The sequence below is a fragment of the Scyliorhinus torazame genome, chromosome 7 (assembly GCF_047496885.1).
Source record: "Scyliorhinus torazame isolate Kashiwa2021f chromosome 7, sScyTor2.1, whole genome shotgun sequence".
Lineage (NCBI taxonomy): Eukaryota > Metazoa > Chordata > Chondrichthyes > Carcharhiniformes > Scyliorhinidae > Scyliorhinus > Scyliorhinus torazame.
The window spans coordinates 254,530,316-254,546,123 of NC_092713.1; the positions used below are offsets into that span (position 1 = coordinate 254,530,316).

Below are 15,808 nucleotides of genomic sequence, written 5' to 3' on the forward strand. Positions count from 1 at the left end.
AAGGGTCATTCTCCGTCCAATTCATGTTATTACATTTCACAGCAGTAACCACAGAAGGTGGTAGGCAATGCATTAACATAGCTCAGTATTGAGGGGAATTCTGACCATTTTGATACAGCAAATCGCCTGACTGCCCCCGGTAGATTTCATTTAAACGCCCCAGAAATTCCTCTGGCTCTTCAGTCTTCTTAGGTTTTAGGTCTAAGATAACAGAAAGATTTATGGGCCTTTGAAATGTGCTATTCAACGCATTTAAGATCTGTGTCCTTCTATCGTCGTCTAACGCATAGGCCTGCTGGAGTGCGGCATGACTAGCATAATTCAGGTGGTTAAGATAATTGCGGTACTCTGCTGGGGTTAAAATCTGCTGAACTAGGGCCCAGAGGTCCCTTGAATCAGCTTGATAAATTGAGATAGTAGTTCTCAATGAATCCACAAAGGCAGCAGGAGATTTTTTCCTATCTGGGATTGTAGTCATAATAGCCATCATCTCACTGGGTGTCCATGGGAAGTAAACGTCTATTGTGGGGTTTTCAGCCGCAGTCCCTGGATCGGGGTTTCGCATCTTCCTAATCGGTAACTGTCTCCGAATGTCACCAGGGGGCACTCTAGCTATTTCCCCTGGTTGTTCCAAGACTTCAACGTCTCTTCCTGTCACTAGGGGGAGTTCTTTCTCTTCAACCGAAGTTGTTTCAGCTTTCTTTGTTCCCAACTCTTGTGATTTCTCCTTAGTTTGGGGAGACTTAGGTGATATGCTTAATTGTTTCTGGTGAGCTTCAAGCCCCTCTCTTGCTGTCCGAGATCTTGTCCTAGAGCTAACTGGGCTTGTGGGACAAAGTTCCTTTTGCTCTTTCGGTTGTGAAGTTGGTAAATCAGGACTCACACTATCACCCAAAAGGGCTTGAGTTTCTGGCATATTTGAAATCTGGGGAGCAATGGCTGGGTATATATTATTGTACTCTGGTGGTTCTGGAATGAGCGCAGACCATACTATGGGTGCAGACGGAATTTCTACTGACTTTTCCGACTTATTGAATTTTTCTTCTTCTGACAATTCAAGGCCAGCCATTGAACTACGTAGTTCACCTCTTGTGTGACCCGGGTCCTTCCTGTCTCTATTTGCTCTTTTTTTAAATGCACATTCCTTTTTCAAGATCTGTAATGTTTTTAGGTTACCCTGTTCACTAATTGAAATCCCCATTTTAAGGGCGTTATCCTGCCAGCTGGACAACATAATCTTATCTTTTTCCTCTTGACAATATTGCCTCCATAATCCAATTAATTCTTTAGTTTTCATACTTTGATTTTTTTCCATATCTGTCCCTGGATTTTCTTAACCATTTCTAGGTCTTTGGTTCCCCCTAGTGGCCATTCATCTCCCATTTTAGTTCTTAACTGTGCTGACAATTTTCTAAAGTCCTTTGCTTTGTCCGGATACTTATCACATAATATTTGCAGTGGCATGCCTGGATCATTTGTGCTATCCAAGGAATTTCCCATAATCTCAACTAGTCCTTGGAACTGCGTTTTTCCGCCACTACAGTCCAAGGAAAATTCTTTAACTTAATCAACTATATTTTTAACACACAGACATATAGAGGTGAATCATTTTTTCAATTTCAAATGTTACATCTACCTCTCATAACATAACCCAACCGAATTAACTTACAAATACAGTTGAACCATTTATATTTTAAATGTTACATCAACAGTACAGCCTACCCCAGCCGAATTAACTCACAATTAAAGTTGAACCATTTATCTTAAATGTTACATCAACAATACAGCCTGCCCCAGCCGAATTAACTCTATGAAATCCCATCAATTAAAATGCTTATCCCCAGACTGACCTGTGATTTCGTCGAGGCGGTCTTTCTGTGCCAACCGCGAGTGACCAGACTAATCAGACGATAAGAAGAGGGGAACAATCAATGCTGGTCGTTTTCCAGTTCTACATTGAGGGCCCTTTGTTCCCCATCCTCCTGTTCATAATCAGTCTAATTCTGATTTCGCAGTTGGATCAGGATCGCCCTGAGAAATCCCGGTTTTCGGCACCAAATGTTGATCCCCAAATTTCTTTCTCTGTCAGTCTGGCCTCAATAAAAGTTGAGACGGATTCGCACGTAAAAAGAAGTTATTTATTTAGCTTGCAAGCTTAATCATCTTACAGAAACGTAAAAGACATCCAGCCTCTTACACCCCAGAAAAACGACTGACTAAAAGACAAAGGGATCTCTGCAAAATCAATTCAAATGGTATCAAGTTTCACATACTCGACGGACATAGGTCAGCCTATGTCCCTCCTGACCTGTTTAATCTATTCTGATTGGCTCACTTCCAATCCCTTTCTCTGGCCCCTATCAATGCAGCATCACTCTCATAGACACACCTCTTCCTGCTTTTTCCATGCGGTCTCAAACTCCTTTGTCCCTAACTGCAAGAATCAAAGTGGCTTATTTCTACATTACATTAACTAGTATCTCTAAAGTAACTACTTTATATCACATTCGTCAACTTTATCAAACACCTTTTGGAAGTCCGTGCATACTAAATTCCAAAGAATGCCCATGCTTTCCGCTTCACAGTGATGTTAAAAAGCTAAGTCACATTGGAATGCAAAACAAAGTCCGATGGAAATGCAGCAGTAAAACGTTTATTTAAAAGCACTCCGTTTATTTAAAAAGCAGTATCCAGCGGATAGTCGGGGGCGGGGGGGGGGGGGCGGCGTGCTTGGTTGAAGATATGAAGGCAAAGTGGGCTGAGGAACTGGGGCCGATCTTTTTTTATTATAAATTTAGAGTGCCCAATTCATTTTTTCCAATTAAGGGGCAATTTAGCGTGGACAATCCACCTACCCTGCACACCTTTGCGAAACCCACGCAAACACGGGGAGAATGTCTAAACTCCACACGGACAGTGACCCAGGACCGGCATCGAACCTAAGACCATGGTGCCGTGAGGCAACAGTGCTAACCACTGCGCCACAGTGCTGCCCGTTGGGGCCGATCTTGAAGGAGAAGGTTTGGAGTGAGGTACTGAGGAGGCTGAACTTCACCTCATCCTGTGTGAGGCTGAGTCTCATCCAGTTAAAAGTGGTGTTCCGGGCACACACCATGAAGGCTAGAATGAGTTGTTTTTTTGAAGGGGTTGATGATTGATGTGTTCGGGGGGCCTGGCTCACCATGTGCACATTTTCTGGTCATGCTCAAAGCTGGTGGGCTTCTGGAGGTCCTTGTTTTGAAACTGTCGGCAAACCTGAACATTGGGTTGGTACCTTGCCCATTAGAGGCGATATTTGGGGTTTCAATTGTGCTGGAGCCCCGGATGTGGGCGCGGCAGACATCCTGGCCTTTGCCTCACTGGTGGCAAGGAGGTTGGATCCTCTTGGGCTAGGGGTCGACTATACCACCAAGCGCCTTGGCGCGGCTGGGTCAATTGATGGTGTCTTTGCATCTCAAAGGTTAGGTTTGCTGAGAGACAGTCAGTGGAAGGGTTTTGCTATAGATGGCAACCTTATATATTATACTTTAAAGAGCTGGTCACTGACAGCTGTTGGTGGGGCAGGGTGGAAGACTTAGTAACTAAGTTATACTGTTGCAGGGGAAGGTGGTGGAGGGGGTTAATTGTTCTGTGTTAATGCATGTTTTGAATATAAATTGCTAAAAATTATAGTAAAAATATTTTCCAAAAAAATCACTCTTCCAACCTTAAAACAAAGCAGGTTTAGGAGAAGCAGGAATTCACTTCAATCAGTCACCTATTGAGAGGTGCTGTGCAAGTATTTATAGAAACACTCAACAATAACCAGGACATTGATGGAACAAACCATGAAAGTATGAAGGACAAAAGCCCACCGCCCCCTACGCCCAGTTTATTTTAAATACTTTAAATACATGAAGTAAGTGCTCTCGAGCAGTTTGAGCCACCTCCTCCTCTTGTTGTTTGGACAGAAAAACTAAAACATTACATTTTAAATCCCTCCATCCCTATGATTTTCTGCTCCTAGTGTTCCCAGCCTGTTCCTGCATTGTGTTGGTGTGCCAATGTTTGGCACCACAGAACAGCAGGGCGTACATCCTTCCTGTGGGAGTGGACTGACTATTGTTGAGGAGATCCAGAAATTATGGAAAATAGAAAGCGAGCCAACGCAAGCTCCTCTCATGCATATATAGCCATCTGTTCAGAGCAATATTGGCAAATGCGTGCGCGTGACAAGTCATCTACCAATGCTCTTGACCCCAGTTTGTGTTTGGCCAAGGAAACCTGAGAGAAAATAAGTTGTCCAATTAAACACCTTTACCTCAGCGGTCTATGATTTCTGCAGCAAAAAATTCAAAAGGTCTTGGACAGAATTCTCTGGTAATGGATCAATGTATCCACGCCCGCGGGAAAATGGGCGCAATCACTCTGGACTTTCTTGGAGGAAGTCCAGAGGGATTCTCCGTTTTGCAGGGGGCTTGCAGGGCCCCGGAGTAGTCCTAGCCGGTCCGGCTGCCGATATGGGGCGCTGCTCTTCCGGCCGCGGGTCTGCGCAACATGGCGGACCCACACCGCTGGCCAGCCCCGACAATATAGGCCCCCCCCCCCAGATCGTGCGCGCCCGTCGATCGGTGGCCCCCGATCGCGAGCCTGGCCGTCCTGGAGGCGTCCCCCCGGTGCCGAATCCCCCGCCCGCGGGCTGGGTCCGCAGCCGCCACTCCCAGCTCTTGCCAGGTGGAACCATTAGTGAACCACACCGGCGGGAACTCGGCTAGTTGGCGGAGAATCACCGCGGGGGCCTCTTTCAATGGCTCCTGACCCGGCGCCGTGTCGACCGCGCGCCAGCGATTGGCGGCAATTCTCCGCGTTAAGCGCGATTGCGGCGTGGAGGCGCGGAGAATCCCGGCCCTTAAGTTCTGCTCTCTGAATTCAACAGAAATAACGTTTTTGTTGTACTTTATACATGTAAATACAACCAATTTCAGATCACCAGACAGAAACATATTTTAATATCTAATACCGTTACTTCAAATTATTAAAATTTTAAACCAGATTTTACATCTTGCCATGAAGAATAACCTGTTTTTTCTATCTCTATAGAAATTTCTAGAATTGGCAAAACAAGTAGGAGAATTTATGATGTGGAAACAAGTGTCGTGTCCTTTTGAAGATGATAAAAATATTATTCATTATCTTCACACAGCCCCTGTCTTCTCTGAGGATGGTAAGCTTTTGATTTGTTAATTGTTCATAAAGTCATATTTTATGCAACATTATTTAAAGTAATTTGACAAAATAGTGGTACAGCACCCCCATGCAGAGATTTTTATGCCTGAATTTTTCTCTGCCAACACACCCACAATTGAGCAGGATGGTGATGGATAAAGTAGGGAAAGGACAGCAGTGAGACATGTTCAGATCCTTCCGGGATGAAAGGCTGGAAAATCCTGCCCTGGTCCCGCTGGACTACTAAAAGGATTTTAAAGCCTTGCAACGGTAGGCTGCTTCTTGTCACTGGGAATCCTACCAGAAGATTGCATCCTTAATGACACCTACATAAAATAATTAGTTGGGGTTGGGGAGAGCCAGAGGGATGACCAGATATCATGTACTGCCACTACTTGACGCCTAAATAGAAAATCCATCCTTTAAACTTGCTACTTGCTGTGAATAAAATTTAGTTGGTACCAAATGATATGCTGTGACCCTGAGCTCATTTTGCATAATAATAATCGCTTATTGTCACAAGTAGGCTTCAATGTAGTTACTGTGAAAAGCCCCTAGTCGCCACATTTTGGCGCCTGTTCGGGAGGCCCACTGTGCTAAACCAATCCCTTGGACCTTCCCATTCCCCCCTCACTCTGGGCGCGATTCTCCACTCCCACGCCGGTTGGGAGAATCGCCTGGGCCGCCGAAATTTCCGGGGCCGCCGGTCCGACGCCCTCCCGCGATTCTCCCGAGCGGCGGGAACGGCCCGGTCGAGTTTCGCGGGCCGCAGGCCGGAGAATCGCCGGAGATACCCAAAATGGCGATTCTCCGGCACCCCCGCGATTCTGAGGCCCGCATGGGCCGAGCGGCCAGGCCAAAACTGCGGGTTCCCCCCAGCGCCGTCCACACCTGGTCGCTACAGTCGTGGGCTGTGCGTGAACGCTGGGGGGGCGGCCTGTGGGGGGGCGAGGGGGGATCCTGCACCGGGGGGTACCTTAAATGTGGGGTGGCCCGCGATCGGTGCCCACCGATCGTCGGGCCGTCCTCTCTGAAGGAGGACCTCCTTCCTTCCGCCGCCCCGCAAGATCCGTCCGCCATCTTCTTGCGGGGCAGATGTGGACAGGACGGCAACCACGCATTCGCGGGTTGGCGCCGGCCAACCCGCGCATGCGCGGATGACGTCCGTTATGCGGCGCCGGCCGCGTCATCTAATCGGCACCGCTTTTACGCGGGCGACAAGGCCTCGCGCGGGTAGATGACGTGGCCCCGATACTGGCCCATTGTCAGGGCCTGAATCGGTCACAACCGGGGCTGTTCCGCGCCGTTGTGAACGTCGACGGCGTTCACGACGGCGCGGCCACTTCGGCGTGGGGGTGGAGAATCGCGCCCTCTATTCCCATTCCCCCCCCACTCTATTCCCATTCTCCCCACTCTATTCCCATTCTCCCCCCCACTCTATTCCCATTCTCCCCCCCACTCTATTCCCATTCTCCCCCCCACTCTATTCCCATTCACCCCCACTCTATTCCCATTCTCCCCCCCACTCTATTCCCATTCTCCCCCCCACTCTATTCCCATTCACCCCCACTCTATTCCCATTCCCCCCCCACTCTATTCCCATTCCCCCCCCCACTCTATTCCCATTCCCCCCCCCACTCTATTCCCATTCCCCCCCCCACTCTATTCCCATTCCCCCCCCCACTCTATTCCCATTCCCCCCCACTCTATTCCCATTCCCCCCCCCCACTCTATTCCCATCCCCTCCCCCCCACTCTATCCCCATAATCCCACCTAACCTTACACAACTTTGGACTGTGGGAAGAACTGAAACTCCAGGCGGAAACCCATGCAGACACTAGGAGAACGTGCAAACTCCACATAAACAGTCACCCAAGGCTGAACCCGGGTCCCTGGCTCTGTGAGGCAGCAGTGCTAACCTCTGTGCCACTGTGCCAACCGTTCATTGTTCTCTCACTACAAGTTAGATGTTACACTTGAAAGAATAGCAAATAAAGCTGATCGGCAGCTTTGGTCCAATATATTAACAGAAATTGTATCCATTTCCTACTCAAAGGTTTGTATTTGGCATCATACGAAAGTGAAAGTCCAGAAAACCAGCTTGAAAAAGACAGATGGAAAACTTTAAGGTAAACTCTAAATCTGTTTTTTATTTATTAAACCAGAAATGCTGGAAAAACTCAGCTGGTTTAGCAGCATCAGTGGCGAGAGAAACAGTTAAATGTTTCGAGTCCATATGAGACTCTTTCCTCCAACTTTTTTTTAAGTTTCAAACATTTTTTTGAATATTATGCATTTACGATAGATGTCATGACAATTTCAATAGCAGGCAAAAGATTTTTTCATGTATATTGCAAGTTGTCAGATTGCAAAGTGTTTCACATACAATGAATTGGTCTGAAATGCAATTTCAAGTAACTTTAAAGTAAGGGGCCCATTCAGTAGGGATGAACTTTGATAATTTGGGAGCTGTTTAATATTTCGTAGAACTAAATGCAATCCTACCAAATCTCTAGATTTCCCATCACCTGGATTAGTGGATGTGGTGATGTGCATCAATGTAAATGCATGTAGGCTAGCTAGACACTAGAGGGAGCACCAAAGAAATCCCCCACACACACTCTACCAATAAATCAAGTAGATAGGACACGACTAATAGACATTCACGATACACACGGAGGTGGCACAACCACAGGAGGCATTATACCAACCCATATATAAAGGACACCACACACATGATCTGCCTCTTTCCAGTGGAGACAGTCAGTGAGTACAGACACAGGGTTGATTCAATATTACACCCACCACGTGGATTGCCGCCTGGGTAGCTATAGTAGGATTAGCAGTAGTGTCGAACCCAAGTAATAGAAGTGTAAATAGTTTAATAACCGTGTTGAAGTTATCTCCACGTCTGAACCTTTGTCAAGTGCACCACAAGGAAGCCGCTTATGTTACACCGAGAACATAACAAATCATGGTACCAGCAGTGAACTGTTTCAATCCATATAGCCATACCTCAGCGTACAGTGACAACCAGCAACGATACCCAGGCAAGATGTTTGAGATCCGGGTTCCGCAGCAGCTCCAGTGCCACGGCGATCTCCGCGAAAACTTGCGGATATTTCGTCAAATGTTTGAAATCTTCCTGGTAGCAGCCGAACTAGAAGACGTGGCCGATGCTGAAAAGACAGAGCTTCTCCTCACCATCGCCGGTGCCAGAGCAGAAGAAATCTTTTAAAAATTCAAGTTCTCCAAGGGGCAAAACAGGAGCAACTTCCAGGCAGTCCTGGACAAATTCGGCAAATACTGTGAGGAAAACACACTCCAACCAGCAAGAAAAGGTAAGAGAAGCGCCAGTACTCACCACGAGGCCGAGATCCCGGAGCAGAGAACAGTTTTGATTGGCGGCCATCTTTCTAAAGGGACTGCACTTGCACAGTTGCACGAGAAGTGCACAGAACGGAAAGTCCGTTTGCTCATACGCGAGAAGCCGTGCATGCGCAAATGAGAACAAGGCATAAGGTACAGGAACAGCGATTTGCGCATGCGCAAACGCTTCCTACGTATGATGTCACATGCGTCATGACATCAGAGGCCCCGGACCATGCCCATTTAAAGGGGAAACGTCCCAAATCAAAGAAAAAATCTTTTAAAGCCGTAAAACAACCTTCCTTCACCTGGAATGACAGCACAATGCCTCAAATTGAACCAGGAAATTAAATTAACCTCCGAAGAACCCTGCAACAAGCAGTTACCTACGCCCAAACCGATAATTCCGACCTTGAATACTTTGATACCGACCTTTACATTTTCTCTGGACCTCGCGAGCCCAATGCCAGCTCCGACGCAAACAGTGATGATATGGTCCTAGAAGACAATGACTCGGACGAACCTTTCACCTTGGGAGGCTACCCCAGTACCAAATCCGAACCACAACTATACGTGTTGCACATTGACGACCCCGACGATGAATTCTTCGGATTTGGGGATCTTCAGCCCAGCAGATATGACATCCCAACTCGTGAGTGCAGGATGATGCTGCGGCCTGAAACCAAGAGACATAGAGCGGTACAAGCCCACAGAGAGCGGCCTGCTGCCACACAGAGCGTGGTCCACGCCCCGCTCAGGGTTCCCGACTCTACGAAAGAAGACATGCAAGACTCCACACCGCAATCTTTGCATGAACAAGAAGTGACTCCAGTGTCACAAGCCTCCACAGCGAGTTCGTGGACAGACTCCACGATAGAAGCAACGCAAGACTCTGACATGCAGTCCTTGCAGGAACAAGACCATGAGGGTCTAGCAACCTCCTCTGACCAATTAGCGGCAGACGATGCAAGTCTGCCATGCTCAAGTAAACAGCAAGAAGACTATGACAGTCTACCACGCTCCAGTGCACAGCAGGACGACCATGACGGTCTATCCTGCTACAGTGAAGAACAAAGCGACGATGACAGTCCAAGCCCAAATGAAGGACAACAGCAAGACAATGACAGTCCACCCACATTGTTTGCACCACCAGATGAAGACTCTGACAATTTACCCAACCCAAGTGAACAACAAGCAGCTACTGAAGTTCTACCCACGGTATGTGAGATGAGTGACGACAGCATCCCATTTCCCATGCAAGATGTGCAAAGTGACAGACCTCAGCTAGTGTGTACAGAGGCACTCGACGATCACTGTGAGACCACTGGTGACTCCGGTGACACCATGATCCTTCCACCCTCATTCGCTCGAACCTCTCCACAAGTCAATGCATTCCTGCATGTTCCGACTCCAGACGTGCAGCTTCAAGAAATCTCAGCTGACTCCAGTGAACCTGCTAAGACTCTGGATGGGGTGCATCAACAAACCAACACTGACTCAGTTAAAACAGACCAGACTCCAGATGGGGAGCAACCAAACGCCGACACTGATTCACGTAAGCCGGACTTTACTCCAGACAGGGAGTGCCGCAACCTCAGTGATGGCACACTCAGGGCCACAACGACAGGAGATGGATCACTTAACAATCACACTGGGTCAGTAATAACAAGCAGTGGCTACAGTCCAATAGGAATACACCAATATTCACCACAGCTATATCCACACATTTTTTCCACACCAGCAGTGCAGCCAATGACAGCTAATGCTGGACAAACCCAGTATTCAGGCATGCAGCAGCCAGCAGTCTGTGCAGCATATTCTCAAACAGGCCAGCACTACGGATTGCCCACTAATGGAATCAAGACTGAAGGAGGACTACCGCAAGTGCAATCTGCACTACAGACTGGATGCCTTAGTTACAGCCCAGGATTTGCTGCACCCCAGCCTGGCCAGAAGTCATATTCCTATCCGATGCAAGGTCCTAGTTTCACACCATGACCAGGTATTTATGCGAGCAGCAATGCTGTTTCCAGTTCGACAAGCTTCAACGGTTCTCAGCAGGATCACCCTTCCTGCACAGCATGTGGCCAGAACCAGTATGTACAGTCTTATCCAACTTCAACATATGGCACATCCGTGACCTTGAATGATACTGTTGATGGTACCGCTTCAACGTCAACACCTTATCAGCTACAAGATGCCATCCGACAGCACCATCACAAACATCGAAAAAGAAAGGGATTCCAAATCAGACAGCAAAGTGATTTGACCACTTCTTGGTTCCTGTGGCACAGGGACGTTGATGGCGTTCATAACCAAGAGAGACATTTGACCATGATGATTGATGGTTTTTGGACTCACACAAATGATTTGGACTTATTGTTTAATCACTGTTCCCATGACTTGTATATACCTTAACGTATCTACCTGTTTTTTGTTCAATTTTCTCAAAGTGTACAGAAAATATGTAACATATTAAAAAGGGGGAATGTGGTGATGTGCATCAATGTAAATGCATATAGGCTAGCTAGACACTAGAGGGAGCACCAAAGACATCACACACACACACTCAACCAGTAGATCAAATAGATAGGACACGACCAATAGGCATTCACGATACACACGGAGGTGACACGGCCACAGGGGGGCATTACACCAACCCATATATAAAGGACACCACACACATGGGGCGAAATTCTCCCCCAACGGCGGGATGTCCACCGACTGGCGCCAAAGCCGACGCCAATCAGACGGGCATCGCGCCGGCCCAAAGGTGCGGAAGGCTCCGCATCTTTGGCAACCTAGCCCCAACATTGAGGGGCTAGGCCGACGCCGGAGGGATTTCCGCCCCGCCAGCTGGCGGAAATGGCGTTTGTTTCCCCGCCAGCTGGCGCGGAAATGCGGCGCATGCGCGGGAGCGTCAGCGGCCGCTGTCAGTTTCCCAGCGCATGCGCGGGAGCGTCAGCGGCCGCTGTCAGTTTCCCGCGTATGCGCAGTGGGGAGAGTCTCTTCCGCCTCCGCCATGGTGGAGGCCGTGGCGGAGGTGGAAGGGAAAGAGTGCCCCCACGGCACAGGCCCGCCCGCGGATCGGTGGGCCCCGATCGCGGGCCAGGCCACCGTGGGGGCACCCCCCGGGGTCAGATCGCCCCGCGCCCCCCCCCCCCCCCCCAGGACCCCGGAGCCCGCCCACGCCGCCTGGTCCCGCTGGTAAATACCAGGTTTGATTTACGTCGGCGGGACAGGCAATTCCTGGGCGGGACTTCGGCCCATCCGGGCCGGAGAATCCAGCGGGGGGTCCCGCCAACCGGCGCGGCCGGATTCCCGCCCCCGCCCAATCTCCGGGAGTGGAGACTTCGGCGGGGGCGGGGGCGGGATTCACGGCGGCCAGCGGCCATTCTCCGACCCGGCGGGGGGTCGGAGAATGACGCCCATGATCTGCCTCTTTCCAGTGGAGACAGTCAGTGAGTACAGACACAGGGTTGATTCAATATTACACCCACCACGAGGATTGCAGCAACTGGTTAGTCAGTCTGGGTAGCTATAGTAGGATTAGCAGTAGTGTCGAACCCGAGTAATAGAAGTGTACATAGTTTAATAAACATGTTGAAGTTATCTCCACGTCTGAACCTTCCTTGTCAAGTGCACCACAAGGAAGCCGCTTATGTTACACCTAGAGCATAACAAATCAGTGGATTTATCTGTAAAGCTTAGACAAAGGTTTTTATGAGTACATTCAAATGTTCAGGAAATCCCATTGACAATGGCAGGATCGGTAGGTTGTACTGGCGGGCCACCTCTGCCGCCGAAATAAACGTGACGGGCTGATGGGAAAATCCCACATGATTTTTGTGCTTTAGATAATTTAAAGGATGCAAAGTACTTTCATGAATCTGATATCCCTTATTTTTAATTTTCTGTATCTTGTTTCAGATCAACGCTCTTAGGAAAGACATGAGTGTATGGAAGCCGTAAAATACAAATCCATAGAGATCACAACTTGCACTACTGACTTCAGAAACCAGCAGTGATCTAGCTTTTCTTCTGAACATTGATGAGCAGGATTCATCAGTCAGAATTATACAGATAACAGGGAGAAAAGAACAGTCCCCACTCCAACCTGTCTCTATAACAAGCAGTATTTAAATTATACAGATCCTATTAATGGAAAACTGGATAATACAAACTTGCAGAAAAACTGAAATACGTGACTGATTTAGGCAAGTAAGACTTCAAGACATGCAAGTCACTTTTCTCTCAAACTTTGAATCGATGTGACAATCGATATTTTTAAAAATATGCTGGGCACTGGATTGCTCATGTTTTGAATTCTACCTGAAATAGGTTTGAACATGTGGACTGAACTCGAGAAGCAAAATATTTGCTGTGCAAAGCATCTCAACTGGAAAACAAAACTTCCGCAGCTGGGAGATTCTACTAGACTGACATTCAGTTGTGGACATTACTTGGAAATTCTGTCGAGCACACGTTTTGTTTTGTAATATTTTACTCACTGGGTACCTGATCTGATCATGTGCATGCATTTAAAATGTCTCATTAAAGTTTGAATTATTGTGACATTTTTAACTTGCTTGCTTAGTCTTGCAAGATTAGATGATGCAATTCATCACTAACATTATTTAAACAATATAGAAATACATAATGTAAATATAAATATAAATCTGACTTTCCTATGGGCCCTTTGAGATATGGGAAAGATTTCGAGTTATAAAATGCCATTTCTCAGTATGCTCTATTCCCATTAAATCATAGATTAAGACAGCTTATTTAAACCTGAAATATTTCCATAACCTTTTCTTAACAGTTACACTGTCTGTGAACAAATGTTACAGATATAGTGTTAAATCTCCACAAACGTTTATTATACTATATCAGATTTAAATCTGGCAGAAACATACCATCTCCCACAAAATTTGCTAATTTTGTTACGTAAATGTAATTTTCACATACTACTTTTTTATTTATAATAAAAGAAAACTATTAATATTGTTGACTGTTATCTATACAGACATGGTGGGAATGAATATCGAGGCAAAATTTAATCTATAACATATTGTGTATGATTCCACAGTTAATTAAAATTCTGGAAACTAAAGCCATTGAAAATGCACGGTAGTGACATACATATATAATGGCATTTATTTGTTATTAAAGTGCAAGATATTTTTGTAGTGCATATTGTAAATGGTGTCACATATTTGACAAACTAGTACTATATGACTGATATATATATATATATATATATATATATATATATATATATATAATCATGTTGATCATCTGTGCCCTGCATCCATTTGCTGCAAGCACTTTGTTTTACATACAAGTTTTTTGTAAATTGTATGTCAATTACTTTCATAAACCGTTGGGGTTAACCACAAACCACTCGTAAGTACACAGCGGATATCGATCTGTCCCCAGGTGGTGGTGAATTTGGCAAAATTGCTGGCTGTAATTGGACGTACTGCTTCACAGGTGACATGAGGCTTAAAATGTGTATAGTTCTCCACGTTGTGCTGGTACATACTTGCCAATCTGACATTTCTCACGTGAATATCTGTTTTATTGTCAAATTTATCCTATAAACAGTCAAAATAGCATGATTACTACTCCAGTTTGTAGCTGTATATTTAATTTGGTTATTTGAAAATTGATTTTTTTTTTTATACTGCTGTATGAGATTATTAATGGAAATGTTGATATTCTGGATAATTTATCTGTGCATAGAATTTATGTATTGTGTAATTTATACTGTGTTCTAACAGTTTGGCTGAATGGTTGTTGATTTCTAATTTTTGTACCCATAGTTGTGAATGTTTTAAACTTCTAATAAACGAAGCAAGCAGTTATAATCATGATGCAAATATTGAAATGCATCCTCTCCATTTTTTTATTTCATTCTTGTTTCCAAAATACCACTAAAAGTGACAGTTAATAAAGCAGTTTGGTAAGACTATGCTCAGATGGTTATTCTGAATGGAGAACAACTGAAAGTGCAGAAACATTTCTGAAAATATCTAGTTGTGTAAGTGAGCAGTCGCCGTCTTGGCCCTGAAATTTCGAGTTCAGCAACCTGCTCTCAGAAAGGGGGGGGGGGCGCTGTAGAAGAGGGAGGGGGAAATTCTTGAGCGCACCTGGGTGAAAATGAAGATCACCTTGTTAAAAGTCCTGGGATTAGATTATTTGAACAATGCTGGCAGAAGGTGTTTGGGAGCCCTGCCAATAAAGTGGCAGAAGTGTCCAATGAGATCCTGAAAATAGGAATCTATGGGGATAAAAGAAAATGGTGTGAAGTAATTTAAAGAACATGGGAACACATGACTTGTGAATGGGTCATTCAGCCCTTTGAGCCTCCTCTCGAGCCATTCGATAAGATCATGGCCGGTTCTGGTTGTGACCTCAACCCCACTTTCCTGTCTGCCCCCTATAACCCTGGATTCCTTTGTCTATTAAAAATTATCTAACTCAGCCTTGAATATATTCAATGATCCAGCCCCCGCTGCTGTCCGAGGAGGAGAGTTCCGCAGAATTCCACAGACTAACAATCCTCGGAGAGGAAGAAATTCTCCACATCCATGTCTTAAAAGGGAGACTACTTATTTTCAAATGATGTCTGTCCCCTAGTTCGAGTCTCTCCCAAGAATGCACCGACAGGTGAGTATCCTCACTCCTGAACTGCAAATGACATCAGCAAGAGGGAGGAGGCGAAGGAGTCACTAATTTTTACAGATAATCAGATGGAGTGCCTTTTAATTAAAGCGGGCAGGATTCTCTGATCCTGAGACTAAGTGTTCACGCCATCGTAAACGCAGTCGCGTTTCCGGACGTCGTCAACATGGCCTCAGGATCAGCAGTTCTGGTCCCAACAGGGATCAGGCTCGGCACTGGAGCGACACACACCGCTCCAGCAGTCAATCCCGGTGTCAACTGTGCACCGCGGGGTCTGCGCATGTGCAGTGGCTCCGGCGCCAACACGCGCATGCGCAGTGGCTCACTTCTCCGCCAGCCTGCCGATTGGTAAGCCCTGATCGCGGGCCAGGCCACAGCGGAGCCCCCCCCCACAGACCGCCCGCGGACCCTTCCACGCCAAGGTCCCGCCGGGTAAGACCAGGTTAGAACGGTGCCGGTGGGACTCGGGTTTTTTGATGCGGCTGCTCGGCCTATCCCTGGCCGAGAATCATTGGGGGGGGCCCCGTAGAGTGGCCCCCGGCCAGCG

At 46.8% G+C, this 15,808-nt stretch overlaps 1 protein-coding gene across 4 annotated transcripts in view; it reads left to right on the plus strand.

The window, feature by feature from the left end:
• Positions 1-14,464, plus strand: part of LOC140426962 (ras-GEF domain-containing family member 1C-like) — a 159,288-nt gene extending 144,824 nt beyond the window's left edge. For all 4 annotated transcript variants that reach the window (XM_072512282.1, XM_072512284.1, XM_072512283.1 and 1 more), the window contains 3 exons: positions 5,080-5,203; positions 7,262-7,334; positions 12,505-14,464. In XM_072512282.1, the coding sequence (XP_072368383.1) occupies positions 5,080-5,203; positions 7,262-7,334; positions 12,505-12,529 (222 nt within the window). In that variant the 3' untranslated portion in view covers positions 12,530-14,464. The remainder of the gene's footprint in view (positions 1-5,079; positions 5,204-7,261; positions 7,335-12,504) is intronic.
• Positions 14,465-15,808: the final 1,344 nt, after the last annotated feature.